General features: G+C 35.9%; 1 protein-coding gene across 1 annotated transcript in view; it reads left to right on the plus strand.

The window, feature by feature from the left end:
- Positions 1-27224, plus strand: part of LOC149415344 (uncharacterized) — a 231510-nt gene that overhangs the window by 134624 nt on the left and 69662 nt on the right. The window contains exon 4 of the mRNA XM_089642201.1: positions 349-420. Within this exon, the coding sequence (XP_089498327.1) occupies positions 349-420 (72 nt within the window). The remainder of the gene's footprint in view (positions 1-348; positions 421-27224) is intronic.

Genomic DNA, 27224 nt, shown 5'->3' on the forward strand with positions numbered 1-27224 from the left:
AAGCTCTCTGGAGTAGCTTGGAGTTCAGTTCAGCGAATTTTAGCGGAAGATTTGGGGATGAACAGGGTCGCGACTTTTTTTTATTTCCCCGAATGAAAAGATACATGAAATAAAAACGTTTTGCCGACATTGCTGAGGTGAACCAAAAACGACAGAGGCGCTGTCAGTTATCACAGAAGACGAAAAAAAAAGTTCGATTTCTTTTGGGTACCCCCACGTACATAAATGGCAACTATTTGCTATAAATGAATATGAAATAAATAAAATATTAAAAAAAGAAACATTGAACAGTTTCTAGACGGACTGATGATTTTACCAGAACTTAATTTATTATTTCTTTTATTACAGGTCACTCCAGAACAACATCTGTCATCTCAGAAATCAATTCTGCCCTCTACACTTCAACAGTCCAGTTCCTACGTAAGCACAATTTTAAATTATAATATTAATATTAAAAATACTTGATGATTTGTATAGCGCCGTTTTTGTGCAAAATCACCTTAAAGGCGCTGTGTAGTCACTTTAATAATGGGCGTGTTACACGATGCTGTTTTTTTCATACCGATCCCCATACGAAAACTATATCGAGACCAATATAAAAAAATCTTTGGTTTACACTTGCACCATAATTTCTTTCAAACTTATCCAATCAGATTCAGCCATTAGACAAAAAAATAATATTTTAAGACGGTACTAAATCGTAAAAAGTCAACACCTTGAATAGATCATATGAAATCATCTGTCATTGCCATATAAACTCATATTATAGTATTTCATTATCATTTTTAAAATTCAACACTACCACATACTTAATACCTACCACATAGTTAAACAAAACCATGACAGACGACAGAATATTTCAAATAACGTCCAACATCTTCCTGTGATACTAAACACTACAACAAAATCCCACTCTCATTCAAAAATCACAACAATATTATTGTAACATTTAAATCTATATAAATAAAAATGTAAATGTTCGTTTGTTTAAAATCTTAAATCTCTGAAAGTTCTTCACCGATTGCTTTGAAATTTTGACACAACTTTGCATTCAAATACGTGTGTGTTTTTATATGGCTACATTAAAATAGATGTCACCTGTGACAGGTACATTTAAAAAAAAAAGAATGCCATCTGTTAGACGTAAACGTAAAACGCGCTATTGTTTCTCTCTCTGCACATACAGACTGATCCACAGCAGCGCGTGGCAGGGAACAGCTAGTCTCAAATGAAAAGCTGGATACAAAATATAGGGAGATCAGATATAGAAAACATACTGATACCAAATACAGACTTAAACCGAAACCACAAACTGCACAAAAAACGCACATTGTAATATTTATAATTAGTTCGGAATAACACTACCTACGTCCTATATACAGGGTGCGCCAGAGAAACTTACTTATTTGAAAAAATTCCCGACCGTTGAGTTGGGCAGGTAGAGGGGCGGGAGGGGGCGCATCTGGAGGGGGACGTCCCCAAGTTTGTTTCCCATTCTCGTCAGTTGCCATTTGCCATTAGGTATGCTGTGGTCTAGAGAGCAGCGGGCCTTCGCCGTCGAGAGCTTCTTTTGTAACGGTCGCTCAGTTGTTGCTACGCAACGTGCCTTTCGCGCTCGCTTCGAAATTCCTCCTCACAGACTCGTTCCTGGCCGTAATTCGATTCTGTCGTGGGTCAACTCACTTCGGGAGTGTGGAAGTGTCGCTAAACCCAGAAATGGACATCAACGGACCAGCAGAACACCGGAAGCTGTGGAAAGAGTGAGGCAGTCAATTCTGCGTTCTCCCCGGCGTTCGGCTCGCAAACATGCAGTTGCTCTGGAAATTCCGGACACCACTGTTAGACGAATTCTCCATGAAGAACTTCATAATAATAACTTCGTAATAGAACTTCGTATATTATAATTATTTCATATTATTCATAATGCTAAGATTTAATATTATATAAATGAAATCCTCAGCACGGAAGATCCCAGTGAGGATATCATTATCTCAATTTGTTACTTAAGAGGAATCTACAAGCCAAAAATGTGTATATTCTTGGTATACCTTATATTGTAGGTAATAGGCATTAAACTCGCTTGTCAAGTGGAGTCTAGAAACGTTCGATTTCAAGCACAAAACTGTTTTATTTATTTTTTATTTTGCAAATAATTTTAAAAGAAACAATAAAGTTAATCAAGTGAAACTGTCACAGATAATCTTATCTATAATACTGTATTTAAAATAAAGTTATTTCCTTTGCGCGTTCATACATTTATATACATAAAAAATTGTAGTTTACATTTATATTTTTTATTGAATGATTTATTTTTTTATTTGTATTCTACTCAAGCGAAACGTCAATAAAACCTTCAATTTATCTAAAGCATATTTTTTGGTAGTCGTATTGTACACCAATTCGTTATAAAGATTAATCAAAATCAAAGATATTAGAAGAACGAGATGTGCTATGCGCAGTTCGTACTGAGTGGAATTGTTTTGCCGAGTGTCGCCGGTTTTGTTCACCAATACTACTGCACACCTTCGCTTACGCTAAGGCATCGCTAAGGTATCCGCACCAATACATAGAACAGATTTCTGTGCGTACACGTCCCGATACCGTTCAAAGTACCCTAATTAGGTAGTACTCCGGCTACGGTCCGGCGGCCAACATAGCATATCTCGTTCTTCTAATATCTTTGATCAAAATAGTGATTAAGCATTAAGCTTCGCCTTAACCCATACGGAAATTGGACGAAAAAGGCTTCGTTTAAAACACCATAACTGACCACATCCTGTTAAAAAACAAGTATATTTTTCGGCGCCTTCTTATTTGTCATGTGTAAATAGTTTTTTTTTACTTTAAGGTAAGTATTGGACTTTCATCAAATTGTTTTATTTCTAATTTTGAAATGACCCGACTTTGCTCGTGCGATTTCTATCTCGGGTAGTGTTGTATAAGATGCACTACAAATGTCCCGCCACCTCGTACAAAATATTTTTTGTGACTCTTTTTCTTTTGTGTTTATTATTTATTACATTACATTTGTTTACTGACTATTATCCAATAATAACACAATACAAAGCATGAACTACGATGCGAATAATACGAACAATACGAACTGAAAACAGTACAAATTAATTATGAAATTGGTAAAGACAAAGTTGATATATATGAATAAAATAATGAAAATCATTGAAAAATTGTACAAAAACTTACGTCAGTATTAATATGATTTGTATTAATACTTTGTGATACTACAAATGTTTTGAGGTGGAGATGTGTTGGTATTTTGGCACTATTTTACATGTTCGTGTATGCGATATTTTACCTTATGAGATAGATCAAAATAATGTACTAAGGAATTGTATATCTTATAAAAGGCCTACAGAAAAATCCATGATAGTGTATGTCTGTCTCATACGGATAACTCCCAGCAACGTTGGGTACACGTCAGCTAGTTTGTAAATATTTCAACCAATCTAATTTGTTACACACGAACATCTGTCTGCCCATTGTGTCCTGTTACAAGTTCAATGCTATTTGAAGTGGCTTATCGCAAATATTTACCAAACACACAAACAAAATCTTTCTTTGTGGCTGTTGTGACGTCATTATGACGCGTGAGTGCTCGGCACGCTTACGTTTGGCATGCCAAATGACGTCACGGTTATCCCCATACACATCTATGTACATAGTTCTTGTTTCGTCCACTAACTGATATCAATACAAAGCAATTTCGTGGAATTAATTTTGGTAATTGGTGTAATTGTAAAAACATACACATACCTTCAGAGCAGCAAGATCAAATGGTAGTGTTTAGTTCAGTGCTCCGCAACCTTTTCTCACCTAGGACAAACCAAATTTCTTCCTAGAATTCCGCGGCACACCGAAAGCTTAAATATATAGGTATTTAATTGATACACAAATTTTACAATAATTTATTGTTTTTTATTTGAAAAGTATACATACCTACATACATATAACTATAACATATTTATTTTTACGCAATCTTAATAATTATTATAAAATATTAATAAATTAATGAGCGATTAATTGTTAAATTAACCTGCGCTTGTTTCAATGAACACAAAAGTTTTATATTCGGCTCGATTTTTGACAGCGCAACCCGAAGTTCTTGGTCAAGACCTTTTAAGCATGACCGCTTATCATTTTTAATTAATACAAGCGTTGAAAAAAATTGCTTACATGTCGTTGAAAATGGAATGCTTTGACGGAAATGCGAGGATATTCTTTTTTAACGTAAATCCAGAAAACATATAATGGATCTTCGGAGAAGTGAAGTTTTAATGTCATTATTTAAATCTGTAAATTCCTCTCGAATTTGCAGAGGCAGTGCTTCTGTAGAATTTATTGCATTGGTTGCAAAAGGATTTCGAATCCAATCGTATTGTTCCGTATTAATGGAATAAAAATACTGACCAAATTTGTGCTGAAGCATACTTAAATGTTGTTGGGCCAGATCCACAGTTAATTGTTTGTTTTCAATTGTACTATGGTTGGTCCTTTGGTACATTTCCAAAAATCCTTTTTGCAACTCTTTCTGCCATAGTTCGTTATTAAGTCCTTTCAAATGCTCGAATATATCAGCCATGTATGCAAGTTTGGCTAACCAGTAATTATCATCAAGGTGCTGATATAGTTCGGGCATATTTTGATTTAAAAGAAACTCACTCACCTCGTGACGAAGCTCAAACAATCTAGCCAAAACTTTTGCCTCGGGATAGCCAAAGAATTTCAGCATAAAACAATAAGGATTCATATTCGGCTCCCATTTCTGCACAGAGTATTCCAAAGATCGCGAGTTTAGGGCTCTTGATTTAATTATGTTTACGATTTTAATGCATTCATTCATCGTGTTCAAAAGTTCCTCTGGTAAATTTTTGACCATCAATGCTTCGCGATGTATGCAGCAGTGTGTAAATTGTAACGTTGGATTTTTTTGTTTTACACAAGAGACAAAACCTTTTTTACTACCCGTCATTGCCGCAGCACCACCCGTGCAAACAGCAATGCAATTGCTCCATTTAATATGATATATTTTGAAGAAATCATCGGTTACTTGAAAAATTTCTTCACCGGTAGTTCGTTTTGAACATCCTTACAAAATAAATAATGTTCTTTAATTAAGTCCTCGTCAACGAAACGTACAATAGCTATCAACTGTGCTTTATTTTTAATATCGATGGTTTCGTCGATCTGAAGCGCAAATTTTTCAGCCAATAACAGTTTTCTAATCAGTGTTCCTAATATATTGTGAAAACGTCTTTTAACAGTATCGGCAGACAATCAAAAAAGACAATATTATGAAAAATATTTAGTCACTGTGTATTAAATACGTAATGATATATTGTAAAATGTCAAATACATTGAATTTGACCGCGGCACACCTGTGTCCGGCTCACGGCACACCAGTGTGCCACGGCACACCAGTGTGCCACGGCACACCGGTTGCGGAGCACTGGTTTAGTTGATAGTTAAAAATAGACCAACCATTAGAGCCCACGTTTGAATGGATTGGTGCACGCGTCAAACTGGTTCGAACTGGCACCTAACAGCCGCTGGAACCAGGAACATCAGCCCTCTGAGAACGCAGTAGCCCAATAGAAACGCAGTGGAGAGGTACCTAGTTAGGTTTCTGTTGGTAGAATTATTGCGATTTTTAAAATGGAGTCAAAAAAAAGATTCTGGTCGAGGTAAACCATTGACCAGCCAAACGAAAGAACTTGCACATAATCTTTACAAAGATAGAGTTTTCCAATAAGAGGTGTTATTTTGATATTCAATCGTAACAGATCAATGGTTTCGTTGCTTGTGTGGCACGTAGCGCCGTCTTGTTGAAATTAAACGTTGTTCAGATCAAAACCATCCAATTCCGGCCATAAAAAAATCATTAATCATCTCTTGATAGCGAAATCCATTCACTGTTGCTCCAGCCTCATTTTCGAAAAAGTAAGGTCCAATGACTCCGCCGGACCATAAACCGCACCAAACAGTCACACGTTGAGGATAGAGAGGCTTTTTAACAATAACTTTTGGGTTTTCCGAGCCCCAGATGCGACAATTTTGCTCGTTGACGAAGCCACCGAGGTGCAAATGGGCCTCATCACTCAAGATGATTTGCATTTGATTCACTCAAGTGAATTTTAACAATTTCAATGCGTTGTTGAAGCGTGTATCGTTCCATTTTTATTAATGGCGTAGTTTCTACTTGTCAAGTGTCAAAAAATAACAGCTTCCAAAGTAATATCTACCGATATAGCGGGCTATTCAAAATAAGACCTCTTATTGGAAAACCCTGTACTTTGAATCGGAAATTAAAAACGATATGAGTGTTGTTTCTACACCAGCACAGCTAGTTGCCAAATCAACTGGAGTTTCTATAAAATCTGTTCGGAGAGTAGTGACAGAAGGCAAATCTTTTCCGGAAGGACATATAAAATTTTCGTCTCCTAAAAAGACGCTATGCAGAAAAAGTACTATTAAAATAGATGACTTCGATCAACAAGCGATTAGTTCCGTGTGTGAGTTTGTTTGCACCGAAATGTCGAGCATTAAAAAGGTAAATAGTAATGTTTTCTTGTTCTATCTGGTACACCAATAGCCTAGTGGGGTAAAACCTACGTAGCAAGACGGGACGACGTTCTTGCGCGACGTTTCATTCGGCAAGCCTCGTGACTCGTCGGCTCTTTCCGCCCGACCGCCATAACATCAACCTGTGTGGCGTGACGGAACGACGCTATTTGCTATCCTCTCTCCGCCTATATTGTCGTTTCCTCTACTGCACGCTCACCGCTTCAGTGGTGTATATCAGAGTGATTTTCTAAGTCATTTTCGGTTATTTATACATACAATGCAAGTGATTTTATTCATTTTAAATATGAGTGACAGTGGCGTTTAAAGTGGTTAAAGTAATTGTATTATAAAATTTCGAGATGACCAAACAGTAGGTCACAGCAAAATGCATCCGCCACGCGCTGTGCACTCACTACACAAGACACAATTAGGGCGATCCAATACCAAGTAATGCAAAATCAGGTGTTTTTGGTTTGAACATTTGATTGCTTAGAAATACTGCAGAAGCTTTAATTAAATACTGCAAGTAGAACACATCTTGGCCTTGTCAGCAGACGATCATTTTTTTATAAGACTTTTTATAGGCCTAGAAAAAAACAAAGTATCAGGCCTAAGAAAACTGTCTAGTGCAAAAGATCCTATTTACAAACCCATTTTCGGATATGTTTTTATTGTATATTGTGGCAAATTCAATTTTTTATTCGATTATCGAAGGAAATTTTCATAAATGTACCAGAACTTCATAAAATAAAATAAAATATGCATTTTCGCGTTGTTTATTTTTACACGAATATTGATCGATTTTCGGGGCAGGTGAACATTGAATTTGCAATTGTGAAATAACCCTTATGCCGTCTACGTAAGGGATTCACGCATTTGTATTCAGTTGTCGCCAATTGCTGGCGATATGGAGACGTTCTTTACCTTAGTGCCGCTCTGTTCTGTGAAATTTTTTCAACTAAAATCAGTTTACGTGTAATCGCTTTTTTTTAAATTACTAGTTATATTCAATGGGGAGGAAAGATAATAAAAAACTGGGTAGGCTTAGTGGCCTAAAAAGAAATAAAATACACGCTGGAATGTTTGGGTAAGTTCAAATAATTTTTTTCATAATTAGGTACCTAGAAACAATAACGCGAGAAATATTTGTTTATTTTATCTTATATTGTTTAGAAATCAAACAGATATAGGTACATAAAGAATAATAACAAATATACATTGCAAAATGAACGCACGATAAAAAAGTTATAATCATTATTTAAATATACAAAAAAAATATTATAAATCGGTCATCATCGATTATCGAACACGATTAGACTTTTAGGGAACGTATACTCATAGAGTAGGAATCAATTTTTAATTGTTCAATCTATGCAATGTCTTTTGTAATGTAATGTATCTAAATGGTTTTTACAGGCCTCTACGTAATCTTTCCGTAAAAAAACAATTAAAAAATACTTCTATTTCTGAGGGATTTCTATCTGTCAATGAAAATGTACAAGTAAGTATTTAAGCCAAAGGTTAGTCCGTTCTTTATATATTTATCATACACTCTCACTCGTGCATTCTTTCTTTATCACACTTAATGCATATGCGTTCCCCATTCTATTGCATTTGAGTTTAGTCGCATCAGCTGTACAAATATCACCGAACGGGTAACTTGCTACGAGTGCGCATGCGTTGGTAAATGGTGGGATAACCACGTGCTCAGACTGTCTCTCTCTTTGGTACGATTCTCTCTCTTTCTCATGATGCGACGATCACTCGAACCCTCATTCGCATGGCGCTTCTCGCATTACTACTTTTGCCGAGTTACTTTCATCACCAATGAGACGTTATATTTATTTTCAATACTCCCGTCCACAGATAAGTGTTATTATCGAAGATATTAGAAAACGAGTTCTAATATCTTTTGTTATTATAATTGAATCTCATAATGAGCAAAATCCATTAATCAAAGACGTATCAGTCATGTAATGATATTTGTAATTCATTTCATCACATATTTTGATAATTATTTTTTAATGTCAAATGTCGCAACTTTAGAGTGGACAAAAATGGATGCTGATATCGTGAAAAACACCGTGAAGAAATTAACAAACGCAAAAGAGATGGTAGGTTAAATAAATATAACTTGCAGTCCGTTCAGAAAGATGATGCACATTGCAACAGAACAAATTATTGAACCCAAACTAAATTATCAAGTAAGTGCGAATTGTTGTTTTATCATTAAAAAAATAAGACTTGTTTATTTTCATTTTCACTTCGTTTAAATTTTTTTTCGATATTTTATATCTGCCTGGCGTCCCGTGACGGCTATATTTTTTTATACTAACTAACCATCACGCCGTTTCTCGCAACTGGTCGAAAATTGAAAAATATATGTATTATAGTTAAAAAAAAACTTTTTTACTTGTTGATTTTTAAGAACACGAGCGGAATATTACAGCGATATAATTCAATACTTACCATTTACCATTTATTAAAAGTTGTTTATCAGTTATGTAATAATCATAATAACAATGATAACATAACATTTATATAGCGCAGTTTAGTGTCATTTCATTTCAAGTGAGCTTTAATATAAAAAAAAATATAAGGCGAAATAGGTATACTCGACCTGAAATTTTTCATTTTAAGGCCAATTTTAGACGTATGGACACTTTTCTACAAAAAAAAACACAAATTGATTTCGAAAGATCCTTGTTTTATCTACTAAAGCAAGACGTTAAATTTTGAAAAATAATATTATTTTCTTATCATAATATTAATTAATTATATGATTTTCTTTTCAAAGGTGAATTTGTATTATACAACAAATATTTCAAATCGTGTAATTATACAGTATAAATAATCGAAAAATTATCTACGGATCGTATCTATAAGAATTTTGTTTTTACTTCAAATAAAATTACTAAGAAATAAATCCGAGCACGCGTTTTGTGACGAAAATCCCTCAATTTGACTATTTATTTATGGTCTTACAAATTGGTATAGCTCAGATTTATTTACAAAAATAATTTTCTAAGACAGTATTGGAACATTAGAAATAATTTAAGACAAAAACATATATTTTTAAGGACCTACTATTCGAATTTCATCCAATTTCCTACATATTTTCCTTAAAAGTTTGAAGTTTTTAAGCTCTTAAAAAAATATTTGTTATTCTTTAAGATAGTATCTATTTGTTCCAAAAGCCGAAACGGTAATTATTTGAAATTCCCTCGATAGAAATAAATCGCAAATTATGCTCCGAAAAATATTATTAACACGTTTATTTCTGTTATTTTACAAGTTATATGTATGAAAAAAATCACAATGCTTCTTTTAATGCTACTCAATAGACCCCAAAAGTGATTTTTGCTATTTTTGAAATACGCCGTGATTTATTAAACATTTTCACAACAGTCGCTTACGTCTTATGATTCTAAGCATGATTATTGCAGCCCCTCTCACTTCCTCACGCGCGTACGCCATCTGCCTTTCAGTCACTGCTTAGAGAGCTTCGCGGACGGTCGTGTTGTTCTCCGTTTCGTGATTTCTCCTAAATAATATTTATCGTAAATAATAATATTGTATTCCGAAAATGGGAAATAAGCGAAAAAGTGCTCGTATTTCTAAGAAAAGACTATTTCGTTCGAAACAAAAACGCATGGTGGACATTGTAAGGTAAGAAGAAAAATATAAATTTTGATTTGATGAATATATTATTATTTACTATTACGTAGGTAATATTTATTATAAAAATAAATTATTTATATATTGTGTAACAAAGGTGACAGGTATTGTTTTATTTTTCAGAATGCGTACTTTGGGAGATAAATCTATTGCCAAGGCCTCTGAAACTGAAATTGCCGGGTAAGTTTTTTTTAAATTTACATTTTTTTTTCAAAAATGACCCTTGAATGTAAAACTATATATTTTAGTTAGTAGGTAGGGAATGTACCCATACTACGTGACCCACTCCTCCCCCCTCAGTGACCACGTGTAGTATATAAACCTAACCCATTGTGACCAAGCGCGTGGTATGTTGAAGATCCCCTCCCCCTCTCTGAACGGGTCACGTAGTATGGGTACTGTATATATTGCGCGAAGAAATTCTAAAATCAAGCCGCACTTAATTTACAACGTTCTAACAGCATTACCTACGTTTGTTTTTTTTTTGTCCTTTTGTATTTGTCTGTTTCTGAGGCGTTTTGTAGTTGTTCATTTTGATTGGATATAGTTTTAACTTCGCTTTTCCATGTTCTGAGGAGAGAAAGTTTGCAAAGACAAGTTTTCGTAATCCATTTAACAATTTTTGAATTAGTAATTAATTTCGATTCGCGTTCGTGCATTCTTTAACTCGGCGCAAGCCGAAATTTTGCCAGTATCCGCCAAAACTGGACGGCAAACGGAAGTTTGGTCGGTGCCTGTCTAGTTAATAACATTTTAAAGAAATTCCTCGCAATGGGGAGGAAAATACGCGTGGATAAAAGTTTTGTTAGAAAACAGAAATTACGACATCAAAAACTTACGTGGGAGAAATATTTTCAGAAAAAACAAAGGTTAGTGATATTTAATTATCCGCGTACATTGTACATACTTTATATTATGCTACAGGGTCGTTCGAACAAATCGGTCAGAATACGCATATATTTTTTGTAACATTTAGCGATAATTTTGTGTTTTTTAATTTCCAGGGAAAAGAATCAACTACCAACGGATGATTGTGATTCTAAAGCAAATATTGTCTCTGAAATTCCGTCGGTATGTGTAATTTACATTAATATTATTATTATTTTAAGTTATAAATAGGTAACAAGTACCTAAAATATATTGTGAATCATGGATATTATGGTGACCGAAACCGTGAATATTGCGGTATTTATAAACTAGCAATTATTCCCGCCCGGCGTTACGCGAGTTATACGCACAAAACCATACCCTTGTATACATGGTGTCCGGAAATTCATGGTATATTACAGTGACCGATTCAACTGTAATTACTGCGGTAATTATAAACAATAATTTACTACCCGGCGTTGCGCGAGTAACACGCATGCAACATTACCTTATATACAGGGTGTCGGGTAACGCGTGGTGAAATTACGGTAACTGATTCAACTGTGAAAATCGCTGTAACCATAAACTAGCAATAATTCCCGGCGTTACGCAAGTTAAACACACACAACCATATCGTACACGGTGTCAGATAACTCGTGGTTAAACTATGAATATCGTAGAAAATATAAGCAGTAAATACTAGCATTAATGACCGGCGTTACGTGAGTTAAATGCGCACAACATTACATCGTATATTACACAGTGTTTGGAAACTCGTGGTACGATTGAGGGGACCGATTCGACTTTAAATAGTCAGGTCTTTCTACCTCCGTTAACCATGAACATAATGAATTATAACCAAGTAGGTAGGTACCATAGAAAATAGTTGGAAATAAAACCTAGTTTTAATACATATACTACTTCAGTTATAAGGAATAAACCCCATTTTCAATATCATACGTATCAAATCTAGTAAAACTTTAAAGATAAGATTAGAAATAAAACTTACCTATCGTACAAACGAAGGAATATGTAGAACGTGAGATTTTTACAACCAAACTAAATGTTATTCACTTTTGTAATACCTATGTAAAATAATATTTAAAAAAAGAATAAAAATATTCATATACTCACTTATTTTGTATCTACTGTGTCAACCGCACTGCATTTGTATTTATTTATGTTTACGCACTCCAACGTATAATTTACAAAAATGTATGTAACTACTTATTAGGAAGAAAGCTACAAGCGAGAATTCAACAACAATAATTGTTATTTCATCGGAACCATGCTGTAGGCTTTGTCAGCCGCGCGGGTGTACGGCTCGCAGTGGATTGAATACGGTATTTCTATCTCGTTCTAAAAAAACGTCCGATCGCGAGACCGTCTTTTGACAAAATTTGAATTCTCGGCCGCTGGTAATGTTCTTAAAATTTTTCTTACAGTGCGCCTTACCCAATACAGATCTAACAATATAACACTAAATGTACAGTTACAAAGCGATGACAAAACAAATAATAACAATAACAGCAGGACAGGACAAAACAAGAACATTAAAACTAAAACATAATATAAAACAGGAGGCAGTCTGTGCTCAGAAATGATATTCTCCCGAGTAGACAAATAATGTAAATATAAAATTTGAAACACTTATTAACAAGGCCGTTACCTTTTTCTTCATTTTAAGCCCCTAAAAATAATCTAACAATCGCTTACGCGGAGTTTTGTTGGAAATACAAGGTGAAAACGGTAAAGTATTTACTTTCATACCTGCGCACCTGAACGCATTGTGATAATTGACCACCTGGGTTTACCTGCTCAGGTAGCTTACGTTACCTGTAAACGACCTCATTTGGTAGAAAGGACCTAGCTGTTATTTTTTTCCATCAGCTGTGCGCTACGGATTAACATATTTACGAGAAAACTGTACACGGCAGCTGTCGAGTTTTAAATTTAATTTTCATGGTGTAATTTAGGATTTATACAAAGACTTGGATTCGTTAAAAGCTATAAAAATAGTTAAAATGTTAAAGTATTTCGTGAACATAATTAGAAATGAAAACATTAGGTTTATTTTAAAGAATACCTGACATCATTAAATAAGTTCATTTGCTTTATTATTCTTTTTTTTCATTTCAATTCTGTTTAAAATTTCTTTTTAAAATAATTATTTAATTTATCTTTATTTTCATCGCTTTCTTATTTTCAGTTAAACCTATTTAACCTACACCTATTTTACAACTGAATGAATCATGTATTACATTTATATAATTATACACAAATTTCGACTACCATAATACGGACGTGTGTCTAGTGTGGTAGTCGAAAAGCATGTAAAAAACCTGTATCCAAATATATTTTTATGAATAAAGAAAAAAAAAAAAAAAAAAAAAAAAAATTATGTTAGGGTACCGAGCTGCATTTGGTTTTTGTTAGTCGATGCTAACCAGAATACAGGCCCGGTGATCGGAGTCATGAAACTGGGCGCAACATTACATTTTTACAATACATCTATGATTTTTAGTTCGTGTAAATCTGTAGTAGGCACATTTAATAATTTGTATAATATTTGCTTCTCTGGGGTTTTGGAAAGATGTTAGAGAAGTATTTATAAAAAGATTTACTTAGTATCTTTTCAAATAATCTGAACTGATTTATCTGAAATTGAGTTCACCGTGCCCCTGTCTATTCGGGCGATTTGCGTATACCCGTCTCGCTCTCTCCCCTCGCCAAGCAGTTGCGCAGTCTCTATATCAGTGATTTAAAACCGCGGTTCTTTGGTACATAAAAAAAATTACAATCACTCTGGTGAACATTCTTACGAACGATTTATTTTGCCTTTTAGGCAGAGCATGATGAACAGAATCAGTTTGTATGAGATGCTTCGATACTGAAATGAGGTGTTGAAATACTGCCAAAGTATATTTTCCCAAGAATATTTTCGTATCCTGGGATATGGCTCTAATAAAAAACGTCGCCTACCTACACGAAATGTAGTACTTGATGTAGTGCCAATATTCAAACACAATCACCTCACCAGGGCCGGTCCTGTACAGGCGCACTTGGGGCGTTTCGCTCCGGGCGCCTGCTTACCAACGAGATATGGTTCTGACTAGCGCCAGTCGCCGCTTGGCTGGCCCTGTACCTCACCACCTTAAAATATTTGTATCGATACAAAACCTTTCGTTGTAATACAAAAACCTTTGTTGTACCTAATACAAAACCTGATGAAAGAAAAAGAGTTTGTACAAATATGTTTTGTGAGGTAGCGGGACATTTTTAAAATCGGTCTCCTCACTCTCCTGTAGGTTTATCTCTTCGGTGTAAAAAATGAAACAGGAAAATAGAAGTAGACCTATGAGCGTCCCCTGAGACATTCCAAAAAATGAAAACTTAACGGAAAAAAGCGGATTGAAATATTTTGTATTTTATTGGAATATTAAAAATTCGTCTGAAAATAACTTGTTTGATATGGTTTGAGATAAGTCCAAAAGAATTATCATATTTGTTTTTGTATGGAACATTTGTAGTGCATCTTGTATGAGATACTCGTCACTATTTGCTACGTCTTTGACCAAAACACAGTCTGTATATTTATAACGATGAACTAAAAAAAATCTTCTACGGTGCGTTTTTGAGTAGATAGTGAGAGTTTCTGTGATAAAGCTGTGATTGAAATATTTTCTAAGTTTTTCAAAATGTCTGATATTTAAAATACAAATGTGATTAAATTGGATCTACTTAACTGTTAAAATTATATCTTTTACTGTTCGACATGTCGAATTCGCAAAAAGAAAGTTATATTTACAATGTTCAAAGTACGCTTTTTTCATGTTCATATTAAAATTACCTAGACCATAATTAACAACATAACAACGTTCTCTTTTTAAATACGTCCATCTGAATTTCACTTGAATGAATAAATGCAAATCTTGACGTGGAAATTACCCACTTTCCAACATTCGATCGAGCTGAATGTTGGCAGATAGACTCGTTGTCGATGACAATGCATTTTTGGTGGCCATCGCACATACACATACTAAATAAACGTCGGTCCTACCCAATTGGGATTTGGTTCAGTTGTTATCGCGGGTGACTCCAGTCCTTGGGAAGGAAGGTTTTATCCTCAAACAAACCAATTTATTTTTTATATACACGGTGTCCGGAAACTCGTAGTACAAGCGGGAAACTGGAGAATCTACACCACATGGGGAACCCAAATAAACATAAAGTTTTTTGATTTGAGCATTTTCAACAAAAAAATATATTTTTCGGCTATTTCAGGGTTAAAATTTTTTCGTCATTCGATCTGAGACGCCGACGCAACGGATAGGAATTATTATTAGCATAAGTAGGTACTCACAATATGTAGCGATGTTCCGATCTCCAATTCAAAACACAAAAACGTCACAAAAATTATTTAAAATGTTCACCGTTAACTTCCAAGCACAGTTGGGTACGTCTGATGATTGATTATTGCACTCTTTGAATCATGTCGAAATTAATTTTTACCTCGTCGAAGGCATCGATGATAAGTCTCAAAATCAAAACATTAAAACAATTACAACTGTTTTCAAATACGTCGAAGGCATCGATGATAAATCTAAAGTATCAATATTAAAACAATAATAACGCATATTAAAATACACGAAATTCGCCCACAATTCGCTTTTTATGTTTAAATTAACGAGAAAACTTCTTAAAGCAAAATGCAGTGTAAACAATGTGTAAAAAATCCCATAAATAAAGCCACCTGCAGCGACACATAAATCAACACTGACCTACTTACGATTTAAAAGAAATGGGACATCTACTTAGAATACTGTTCACTATCGTACGTCTGTTTCCTTCATATGTTAGTAGAACCCAACATACTAGAGAAAGCTATAGATAGGTATGAATATTATAATATTATATAAGCTATAGATAGGTATGAATATTAGAAGAACAGATGTTTTAACCCTGCAGAGCAGAAATATTTTATGATTACACCGGATTAAATGAAGGGTGATTTCAAAATAATGCTTTAAATCCAGGTTTCTTTATTTGTTTTACTTTTAAATAGTTTTAATTAGTTAGGTACTTTGATCTTCAGTAATAATTTATAAGAATTTGATAAAAAAAATCAACTTCTGACTCGATTTGCTCGAAAACGAAGGCTCAAATCAAAAAAATATATACTACAAAATCGACTCCAAATGTGATGTAGATTCACCAGTTTCCCGCTTATACTACGAGTTTCCGGACACTGTGTATATATATATGATTTTAAAATTCAAATTTAAGAAATCCATTTAGAAATTTGCATAAATAGATTTATCTTCATCTTGTTAAGTAGGGTTTTGACCCAGGGTACAAATAATAATAATTGTATAAACTTTGTTCGGTAGAACGCGCCAATCTAGGTTAGAATTAATCATCTAGAATGTTTATACTCAATAATCTCAGGTGTGAAAGTTCGCAACCAAGGTCGCGTGTCAGCATCATGATAGTTTCTTTTGTTTTAGGATGGTATCTCAATGTACATAAATAAAAGGCGGTGCATGGATAGATATTAAATGTATTAGAAACCTTTTGGACATTTTGTTGATGAGCCCTAGCTCAACAGATTAACATAATTATATAATTTTGACTTACCCCAAAGACCGACCAGTTTTTAGCTATCTGTATCTAAACTATGGGAGAAGCGACGGAACGTCCCGCACACCCATTCGGCGGCGGACGTAACTCCGTAGAAGCGTGATCCGTCTTCTGGAAAGGTGGATATACTCCTCCTGGCCACATCCATGAACTCCAGCTATCTATAAGCGCGTAGCCGTTCCTGGGGATGCTGCAACCCATACATAGGGCTCTTTCTCGGCCCGTCGAACACGTGCGATGTTGGGATTCAAACTCCAGAAATCAAAAAGAACGAAGTTCCCGATTGACAGCCATGCATGGCACAAAATACAAATCGCTTATGATCCAATCCTACGCAGGATTGACCGTTACTTTACTTATTCCCGTTCAATCGTTTAACAGCGGTCGCGTGGTCCGTCCGTAACAACTTCCGTCCAGCGAGATCAACATTACCCACTTCGGGAATGGTTATTTTACGGTCACAAAAACGTTTACCGCCGTGCCCGTAAGCAAAAATCGCACTCATCGGCGACAAAAATAAGGAATTACATTCCGTACAATTAATTATTCAAAAACGAAAAGCACTGCGACCATCGTCTGTACAGTCTACGAACAAACGCGTTGACTGTGCAGCCAAGAAGTGATTTTCTGTTTTCAGATGTTTTTCCTGGTACAGATTTTAAATTTTAAATTATGATTCGAAATTTTACCAAAACCAATACCAGCGACAATCGCCCAGTTCCTAACTAGGTTAGAGAATCGGCGAGGATAAATGTGATGATGCAGAATAAATTAATGATTAAAATATTAAAACAAAAGGAGTCTAGCCCTGCATCATAACATTACCCCCCTCGCCACCAAATGTTTGCCCTCAAACATATAAAATTGTCGAAATAACCTAACCCTATTCTTTCCAGGTCGGTCCAAGGGTCTACTACAACAGAAGAACAAAGTTAACAATAAATATCAACAGTAGATAATAATCATCAATAGGAAGTATTCAAAGAACAAAAATTAAACCAAAGTGAGAATAGCGAATGGGCGTGCCGCAACTCCGGTCGCACTTCATCGAACGTAAGGCAGGATGAACAGGTTTGCGGTGCAGCCATTCTTACTTAAATAACTATAATATTGTAGGAACTAAACATAAAAACTTAATCTAAACATAACAACCAATGTTACGTGAACGGGATCCGCCAACACCCACAGCTTGAATATGCTGGGTGAAGACTAATTGACTTAGCGTCATGGACAACCGTTGACGTTACATTTATAACTGACGTAATACCTGAGTGTCTATCACATTCATTTTACACAACCAAATGCAAAAATGCATCACTGTCCCAAAATAGGGTTATAAGCCCGTCAGGCAACACTTTTTAGGGAGCTTAGCAACCCTCACTTATCACTGACTCTACTTCTCCTTAGGAGATAAGAAAATACTTTGTCGATGTTTCTACCTAATCTACCTAACTAGGTCGTATGGGGGTGCACACAAAAGAACAGAGCAGTTAATGAAAATACACAATCTTATTTCAACAAAGAGTGTTAAGCAGTCAACAACCATCGCATAAGAATGGAGCTAAAGTAATAGAGTATACAGCCATCAATATAGAAGGTGCAATCGTGTTAAGTGATATGCAACTATTATTAGTGCAGTGATCTAGGTATACGTCCAACAGTAACGAAGGCGTAATCGATATTGTTATGAAACAACTTATGGTTTTCTCTGTAAACCGTTGTTCAACAAAGTTGATAATAGTAATTCTCTCAGGACAATACCAACAAGTATGTAATACAAACTTATAATGTTCATAATATGAATTCTATAACAATAGGAAAGGAACATCCCAGGTTACTTACATGATAGCAATATTTAATACAAAAAAAAATACAAAAATTCATAAATTGAAACATTAATTGTAACAAGTAACACCAGTGTATTTACAGACATAACTGATGAGAAGTAAATGGATCAACAATAAATAAAATTGAAAAAAAATGACTTAGAACATAAGGAAAGGTCTCAGTACATCTCCCCATGTTCTGGTCTTAAGGTTAAATATAAGAAAATATGATTCAAGGATCAACATATCAACAAAGTGGCTTAAAATATGGAAGGATCGGTGGTGGGATATCGTTCCACATTATAAGTCAGAACCGTACTTATAAAGGAAAACAAGTAAGTTATGTCTCGTTTCATCAGCAATAAAGCGAACAGCTCCATTTTATCACTACGAGATTAAATGTTCAGTGCACCGCTTGGTGCAGTCTTTAATATATTTTCAGGACCCATCAAGACATTTACTGTAAAACAATGACAAAAATATCCGTTTACATATTAATGATGAAACGAGAACAACCAGTGTTCAAGCACGTAATTTGTAGATAATGCTTCTTTGTTTTCACCATCATGAAACGAAAGAGACAGTTGGAATGTAACTCCTTACATTTCAAGATGTTATATCCTAACACATACTACATGTTAAGGTATATTAGCCAATTTCATTATACAAAATTCATAATATTTTTAAATGAGTGTTCATTTGTTCACTTGGAGTCTGTTGTGTACTTAAGTTTAAGTAAATAAATAAATTATTGCTAATAAATAAATACTACATTAATTATTACTAATTCTAATAATTTTTATTTCTAGTCCATTCAATTCGAGCATTCATACCGGAGTTGATGGTTAATTGTTTTAAGCAAGTAGCTTATAATTAACAATAACAGATATATAAAAAAAACGCCCTCGCGAGATATTTAAACATTTCTTCCGAAATGAAATTATGACAGGACCAAAGTCTGTCAGATGGCATGGGAATTCTTCAACTCGGTTGATCAGGCCGGTGAAGTTTTCCGTGCTTAGAAATTCTAATAAGAACCGAAGTTCTTAATTATTAATAATATCAATCCTCACGAAAGTTGGCCAGACCTTCGGAGGCACTGATGTTCGAAAAGAATTTATACCGGAACATTGTCCGTCTTGACGATATCCTTTACATGGAAATCGCCAGATACTTTTCCTGTAAGGTCTGCCAGGGTATACACTAAATCCGATTTCTTCTTTATTATAACATTTTGCACGAAGCGTGGGGACAATTTTTGAGAGAAGTAATTTAATGCGTTTGACTGAACAAAGTTTCGTCTCCACACGACGTCCCCTACTTGAAATGTGACATTTCTTCTGCGTAAGTTATAACGATTCGCTCCCGTCTTGTAGGCTTTGAACAAAGCGTCTGAAACCTGCTTGTATATGTTTGCTAGACCCTGTAGCCTTTGAGCATAAGCGGAGGGCGAAGCTCCTCTTTCCGAGTTAATTTCCCCATTATCTATAGGTATACGGTGCAAATCTCCGTCGAGAATTTGCTCCCTGCCGTGCATAAGGAAGTACGGTGTATAATTTGTCGCGCAATTAACAGTGTTGTTCATTGCGGCCTGAACCTGTGGCAGAAATTTAGCCCAGTTACGGTGGTCTGATTCCACCAGGATTGACAACGCGGTTCCAAGAATTTGGTTGTATCTTTCGACGACATTATTCTGAGGAGTATAATACGAGTTATAAAATGGGGGTGGAACATTATAACTCTTAAGGAGGTCCTTAAATTCTTTTGAGATGAATTGGGGCCCGTTGTCACAAATAATAGTTTTCGGTACACCGTGTACTAGGAGAATATTTTCCTCTAAATTCTTTACTATGCTTCCCGCGGTGCCTTTGCGCAGCGGAAATAACCACGTGAATTTAGAGAAAACATCAACGCAAGTTAAAATTACCGTATGTCCTGAATAACTACGAGGCAAAGGTCCTACCAAATCTAAAGATAGCATCTGCATAGGCCTTGTTACTTTTTTCGGGTTAGAAGATAAACCGTTCGGTGGTGCCGTGCTGATTTTATGCGCTTTGCAAACAGTACAATGACTAATAAATTCTTTAACATCTTTGTACATATTAGGCCAAAAATAGCGAAGTTGTAACTTTTTATATGTTTTAAAAACTCCTGGATGACATGAACGAGTCGACTCGTGGGAGTCTGAAATAATAGCCTTCCTATTTTCCTGAGGAATCACCTTCTTCCAAGCAGTGTCCTCCCGTAAGGCTAATTGAGTTTTCGTATGGCGATACAATTCGTTATCTTTAATTTGGAAGTTAAAAAATCTTTGAGGAAAATCCTGGCAACCTTGCCATGCATTTTGGTACCATTTGTCCGACGTAGGTTGAGAGTCAAGACCCGAAATTAGCGCGAGATCCATGCGAGAAAGTACGTCTGGTACAATATGCTGCGTACCTTTACGATGGATGACGTCAAACGAAAACTGACAAAGACGAGTGCTCCAACGCGCCAGACGACCACTTGGGTTTGACAAGGATCCAAGCCATTTGAGGCTCGAATGGTCTGTAATTACCGTGAAATGAGCCCCTTCTATGTAGGGTCTAAAATGGGTGACAGAATCTAATACCGCTAAAAGCTCTCTTTCCGTGATGCCATAGTTACGTTCGTGGGTATTAAGACAACGTGAATAGTACGCGATCGGGTGTTCGGCACCGTCTATATTTTGAATTAGAACACCACCAATTCCAACGGAGCTTGCATCGCAATGAATCGCGAACGGTTCAGAAAAATTTGGGCAGCTTAGAACTGGAGCACTAATAAGAGCTTGTTTTAGATCATTAAACGCTTTATCAGCTTCTGGAGTCCACTTAAATTTACTAACTCCATTCTTTGATCCAGTAAGCTTTGTTAACGGAGCGGCTATACTGGAGAAGCCTTTGATAAAACGTCTAAAATACCCTGAAAGGCCAATAAAAGCTCGAATTCCTTTCGCGTTTTTTGGAATAGGAAAATCCTTAATGCTTTCAATTTTTACCGGGTCCGTGCGAAGCCCCTGTGAATCTACTATGTACCCCAAGTACTTAAGCTCCGATTTACAGAACTCTGATTTTTTTTGATTTATTGTGAGACCCGCGTCTCTCAGTCTTTCGAAAACTTTATTAAGTAGTCTCATATGTGAATTAAAATCTTCCGAGATTAAAATTAAATCGTCCAGATAACAGAAAGCGTTATCATCAAATTCAGGTCCAAAAAGAGCGTCAGCCAGTCTTTGGAGTTCAGAGGGTGCATTTTTTAACCCAAACGGCATACGAGTAAATTCGAAGAGTCCCCGACCTGGGACGACGAATGCCGTTTTCTCGCAAGAGTCTTTATCCAGCGCTACCTGCCAAAAGGCCTTACTCAAGTCTATCGAAGACACATATCTTGCGCCACCGAGTTTGTCCAAGATACGTGCGATATGAGGTAGTGGATAACTATCTCTGACCGTGACATTATTAATCTTCCTGGAATCCAGGCAAAATCTCCCTGTCCCATCCTTCTTCTGTACATTAACAACTGGGCTAGACCACGGTGAACGAGAGGGACGGATTACTCCCAAATTTAACATCTCGTCCACTTCCGCGTCAAGTTGCCTTTGTCTTGCCGGAGACAGAGGATAGTAGCGCTGCTTAATCGGCGGACCATTGGTAACGATTTTATGTTTTACTAAATGAGTTAAACCCAGACCTTTCCTTTCGTAAGAAATAGATTCGAATTTATTAATTATTTTCGAAAGAGCTTTACTCTCAGAAACAGATAATGAAGAAGCCGGCCGTATTGCTCTTAATTCATTAAAGTGACCTTCATGGTCAGGTTCGTTAACTTCTTGAAACAGTTCCGGTGCGATTCGAAACTGCCTCCAAAAGTTGACTCCTAAGATAAAATCAGGTGATAATGATGGGATGACGTAAAAAACAACCTCCTTCGTGATTGTCCTGTACGTCACCGGCAAGGTTAAAGTACCCAGAACACACTGACTCGAACCGTCAGCTGTTTTAACTTTAAAATCAACTTTTTCTAATTCTACGCCTAAATCTACAAATTGCTTATAACTATCTCCTCCTAAACAAGAGACTGTTGCTCCACTGTCTAAGAGAGCATAAAACGTATTATCTAATATATATATATATATATATATATTAACGAATGGACGATTATCTCCCACAACCTCCGGCTTCTGTGGTAGCGGGCCCACCACCCCAGAAGACGGTGTTGACAAAAACTGACGAACCAGTCGGAGCCAACTCTGCCACTCCCGTTCCCTTTGCGCACAGGGAGGGGCGTGTCCAAATTGACTCCAAGCTAGTTTTTTTGAGTGTGATTCTTGGTACCAGTATGTACGGTACCAACGTTAGCATTTTTATAATTGGAGGCTTTCTTCCAGCATTCCGTTACCTTATGCCCACTTTTCTTACAAAAGTCACAAATAATCTTATTATTTGGAAGAGAAGACGTCTTACGCGTGAAAACATCATTCTTGTACGTATTCTGAGGACTTTGTTGTTTTTGATGAAAAGTCGCAGTGTTGTGGCTATTATTGAAGCTAGCCTTGTTATTGAAAGACGAAAACTTTCTAAAGTTACTAGATTTTTCTGGTAGTTCAACCACTTTTTGATTAGAAGAAGAAGACGTTGAAGCTTCAGTTAGTGAATCTAATTTTGTTGCAGCCTTAGAGAGATCTTCGAAAGAGATAAAATCTCTTGCTGCTAGTAAGTTTGCATATGATGGTAGCAGTGCCTTCATTGCTAATTGCAGCAGTTCTGCCTCTGGCAGTTTGGCATCAAGTTTATTATTGAGGGCCTTCATTGGCCCCACGTTGGGCGCCAATTGTTAAGTAGGGTTTTGACCCAGGGTACAAATAATAATAATTGTATAAACTTTGTTCGGTAGAACGCGCCAATCTAGGTTAGAATTAATCATCTAGAATGTTTATACTCAATAATCTCAGGTGTGAAAGTTCGCAACCAAGGTCGCGTGTCAGCATCATGATAGTTTCTTTTGTTTTAGGATGGTATCTCAATGTACATAAATAAAAGGCGGTGCATGGATAGATATTACATGTATTAGAAACCTTTTGGACATTTTGTTGATGAGCCCTAGCTCAACAGATTAACATAATTATATAATTTTGACTTACCCCAAAGACCGACCAGTTTTTAGCTATCTGTATCTAAACTATGGGAGAAGCGACGGAACGTCCCGCACACCCATTCGGCGGCGGACGTAACTCCGTAGAAGCGTGATCCGTCTTCTGGAAAGGTGGATATACTCCTCCTGGCCACATCCATGAACTCCAGCTATCTATAAGCGCGTAGCCGTTCCTGGGGATGCTGCAACCCATACATAGGGCTCTTTCTCGGCCCGTCGAACACGTGCGATGTTGGGATTCAAACTCCAGAAATCAAAAAGAACGAAGTTCCCGATTGACAGCCATGCATGGCACAAAATACAAATCGCTTATGATCCAATCCTACGCAGGATTGACCGTTACTTTACGGATTCCCGTTCAATCGTTTAACAGCGGTCGCGTGGTCCGTCCGTAACAACTTCCGTCCAGCGAGATCAACATTACCCACTTCGGGAATGGTTATTTTACGGTCACAAAAACGTTTACCGCCGTGCCCGTAAGCAAAAATCGCACTCATCGGCGACAAAAATAAGGAATTACATTCCGTACAATTAATTATTCAAAAACGAAAAGCACTGCGACCATCGTCTGTACAGTCTACGAACAAACGCGTTGACTGTGCAGCCAAGAAGTGATTTTCTGTTTTCAGATGTTTTTCCTGGTACAGATTTTAAATTTTAAATTATGATTCGAAATTTTACCAAAACCAATACCAGCGACAATCGCCCAGTTCCTAACTAGGTTAGAGAATCGGCGAGGATAAATGTGATGATGCAGAATAAATTAATGATTGAAATATTAAAACAAAAGGAGTCTAGCCCTGCATCATAACAATCTTCCACATTATTTTTTTTTTTTTTAAATATTTTACTATTTAAGAAATATATTTGTACAGCGCCCTTGAGATGATTTTTCACGAAAACGGCGCTATGTAAATTAGCCAAATATTACGATATTTTGTGAACATTTTTGTAATCTATCGAGTCATAGTAGTGTTCAGGTCATATCGGTATCGCCGATTATTGAACACTATGCTCGACATCGGATCAGCTAAAAGAAGTATCGTTACATCCGTAGTTAAAATGTTGAGCATCTCTGCGCTATGCATATGGGTCATTCCGCCGTTTCGTTCAAATCGCATGTTCTTGCAAAAAAGTCATATGAAAAATAATGTTTTTCAAGAAAGTTTTATTGGAAAATGTAGTTATTTAAAAAAGGAAAAAGTAGTATTTACCGGATTAGGCATTTGTTACTTAATAACTTTATGGTATACAAAAAACATGCTAAAATCTCATTACCTTCCCCGTGTAAATGAGGGACCGGTAAATTGATCAATAAATAAGAACATTTTACACTAGTAAAATCACTACATTCATTAATCGACCTGAATGTACAACTAATTTTGCATATTTATTGGTGTTTAATTTATTTTTAAAGTTACTGTATCATAGAAAGAATTGAGATTTTGTTTTTGTCCAGAAATATCGCTGTCGTCTTCCGCCAAAGCGGTAATTAAAATTGTGACCGTGTTTGTCACTGTTCGTCAGGGGTGCGCCTGTTCTCACATTGCCGGAGGATTGGGGGCGGAGCTACGAAGTTTGCCGAGTGAACACGAAGGCTCAAAGCGGCTCGGAACTACGAAGTTTGCCGAGTGTACACGAAGGCTGGCAACAATCAACTTGATTTTGAATAATTTGTTTGAAGTCTTGAAGTTTGACTGTGGTTTGACGTTCGAAAATCTCTCAAGTATGAGGGAGATTTTGAGTTGAAAGAAACGAAACATGGAGGTCGTTAAACATTTACAAGACATAATCAACCCTACGGACGAAAATAAGTATTATTCTGGATACTTCGACAGCCAGGAGAAATACGCTGCATTCAATACTGACTTGAAGGCTTCAGGGTTTTCATTCTCAACCAGAACCAGTTATGGTAGAAAAGGTATGTAGCCCTACCCTACTACAATCACAGAGCGTGCAGCGTCTAGCCCTGCCCTTTTGGCCAACATAAACTAATTTGTATTCCTTTTTTTTTAACCTAACCTAACCTAACCTAACCTAACCTTCTACTTCCTGGTTACGAAACCATTACTAGGATAGGTTATTGTACTTTTTATTACTAACCTCCAACTTACTTAGCTCTGGTAGTTTGTATTGATATTTGAAGGTTATGTTTGTATTATTTAAGCTTTCTGCCAGAAACCTGACCTCACAATTGTTATTTAATCTTATATATTCTAGGTTTTCCGAATAAAATCACAAAGTAGAAGAAATTTGTGTTTAATCCGTGACCTATCCTGATATTCCTTTACGATAGGCCTACTTCACTAGTAACTCTTAAGATCATTTAAACTTGAATGCACTACTTGTATTTTTATGACAAAGTGCCTTCTTCGATGTAATTGTTATGCAGTCTTATGGAGAAATAACAACCAACCAAGAAAGCCAAGTTCTCATTATCACAGGTTTAAATTTGCCGGGCAGATATGAAGTGAAGTTCGGATTTCGTAGCTCCGCCCCCAATCCTCCGGCAATGTGAGAACAGGCGCACCCGTTCGTCAGCTGTACCCCACCCCGCGCCTCCGTTACAAATCAGTGTACCGCTATATCTGGACGGGGGAGGACGTGCGTCGCTGAATAAAGAAATATCTGCGATCTCCGTGCTCGAAAACGACTTTGTCACCGACCAGGCATCATTACCTTCCAGCATTTTTTAAAGTAAGTACATGTTTTAAAAATTCGAATCATGAACCTATAAACTATAATTAGTCGGACTATTTTTTATTGAAACATAAAGATTTGTAATGTTATTATTAAGCGAGTTATTAAGGAAAGATTGTCAAAACCTCATTACCCTCCGTCTCATTACCTTCCGTATCGTAAAATTTTTTGCCGGATGGTAATTTAGAGGTGTGGAGGGTAATGATAAATTTGTAAGGGTTATTTTTACGTGCATCTGGGACCATGTTTGGGGGTTCATAAAAGTTAATATTATCAATAAAAGCAGTTTCTTGCGTTCTAGCGTCGGACAATTTCAGTTTTGGTGAAATACATATTTTCGTTTTATCTATTTACTGAAATGGAAAAACAATCTGTTAAAATTTATCTTGCGAATTTTTATTTGAAAATCGATTTTTTTATTCAATGAAATAATTATAATTATTCAAATGTAAACGAATAATATATTAAACAAATGGTTTAACTATTCCCCTACAGTCACAATTATTTTCATTACTTATCTTCATTACTTCAGTTGTCTATTAAAACAGATGAATTTTTACAAAATTTCAAGTTTCTAAACAAATCCAGATTTAAACAAAAATCTATATAAAGGGCATTATTAAGAGTCCAACGCAAATTTCTTGATTAAAAAACCATATCATTACTGTTAGATTTTAAATCATTTAGGGAAAAAAATATTAAACAAAGATATAAAAGTAGTGTAACAATTTTTGGGCTCTCCTGTAAAAGTAACGAAATTGA

The sequence above is a fragment of the Hesperophylax consimilis genome, chromosome 18, assembly GCF_061612785.1.
Source record: "Hesperophylax consimilis isolate HC1 chromosome 18, BYU_Hcon_1.0, whole genome shotgun sequence".
NCBI classification, from domain to species: Eukaryota; Metazoa; Arthropoda; class Insecta; order Trichoptera; family Limnephilidae; genus Hesperophylax; species Hesperophylax consimilis.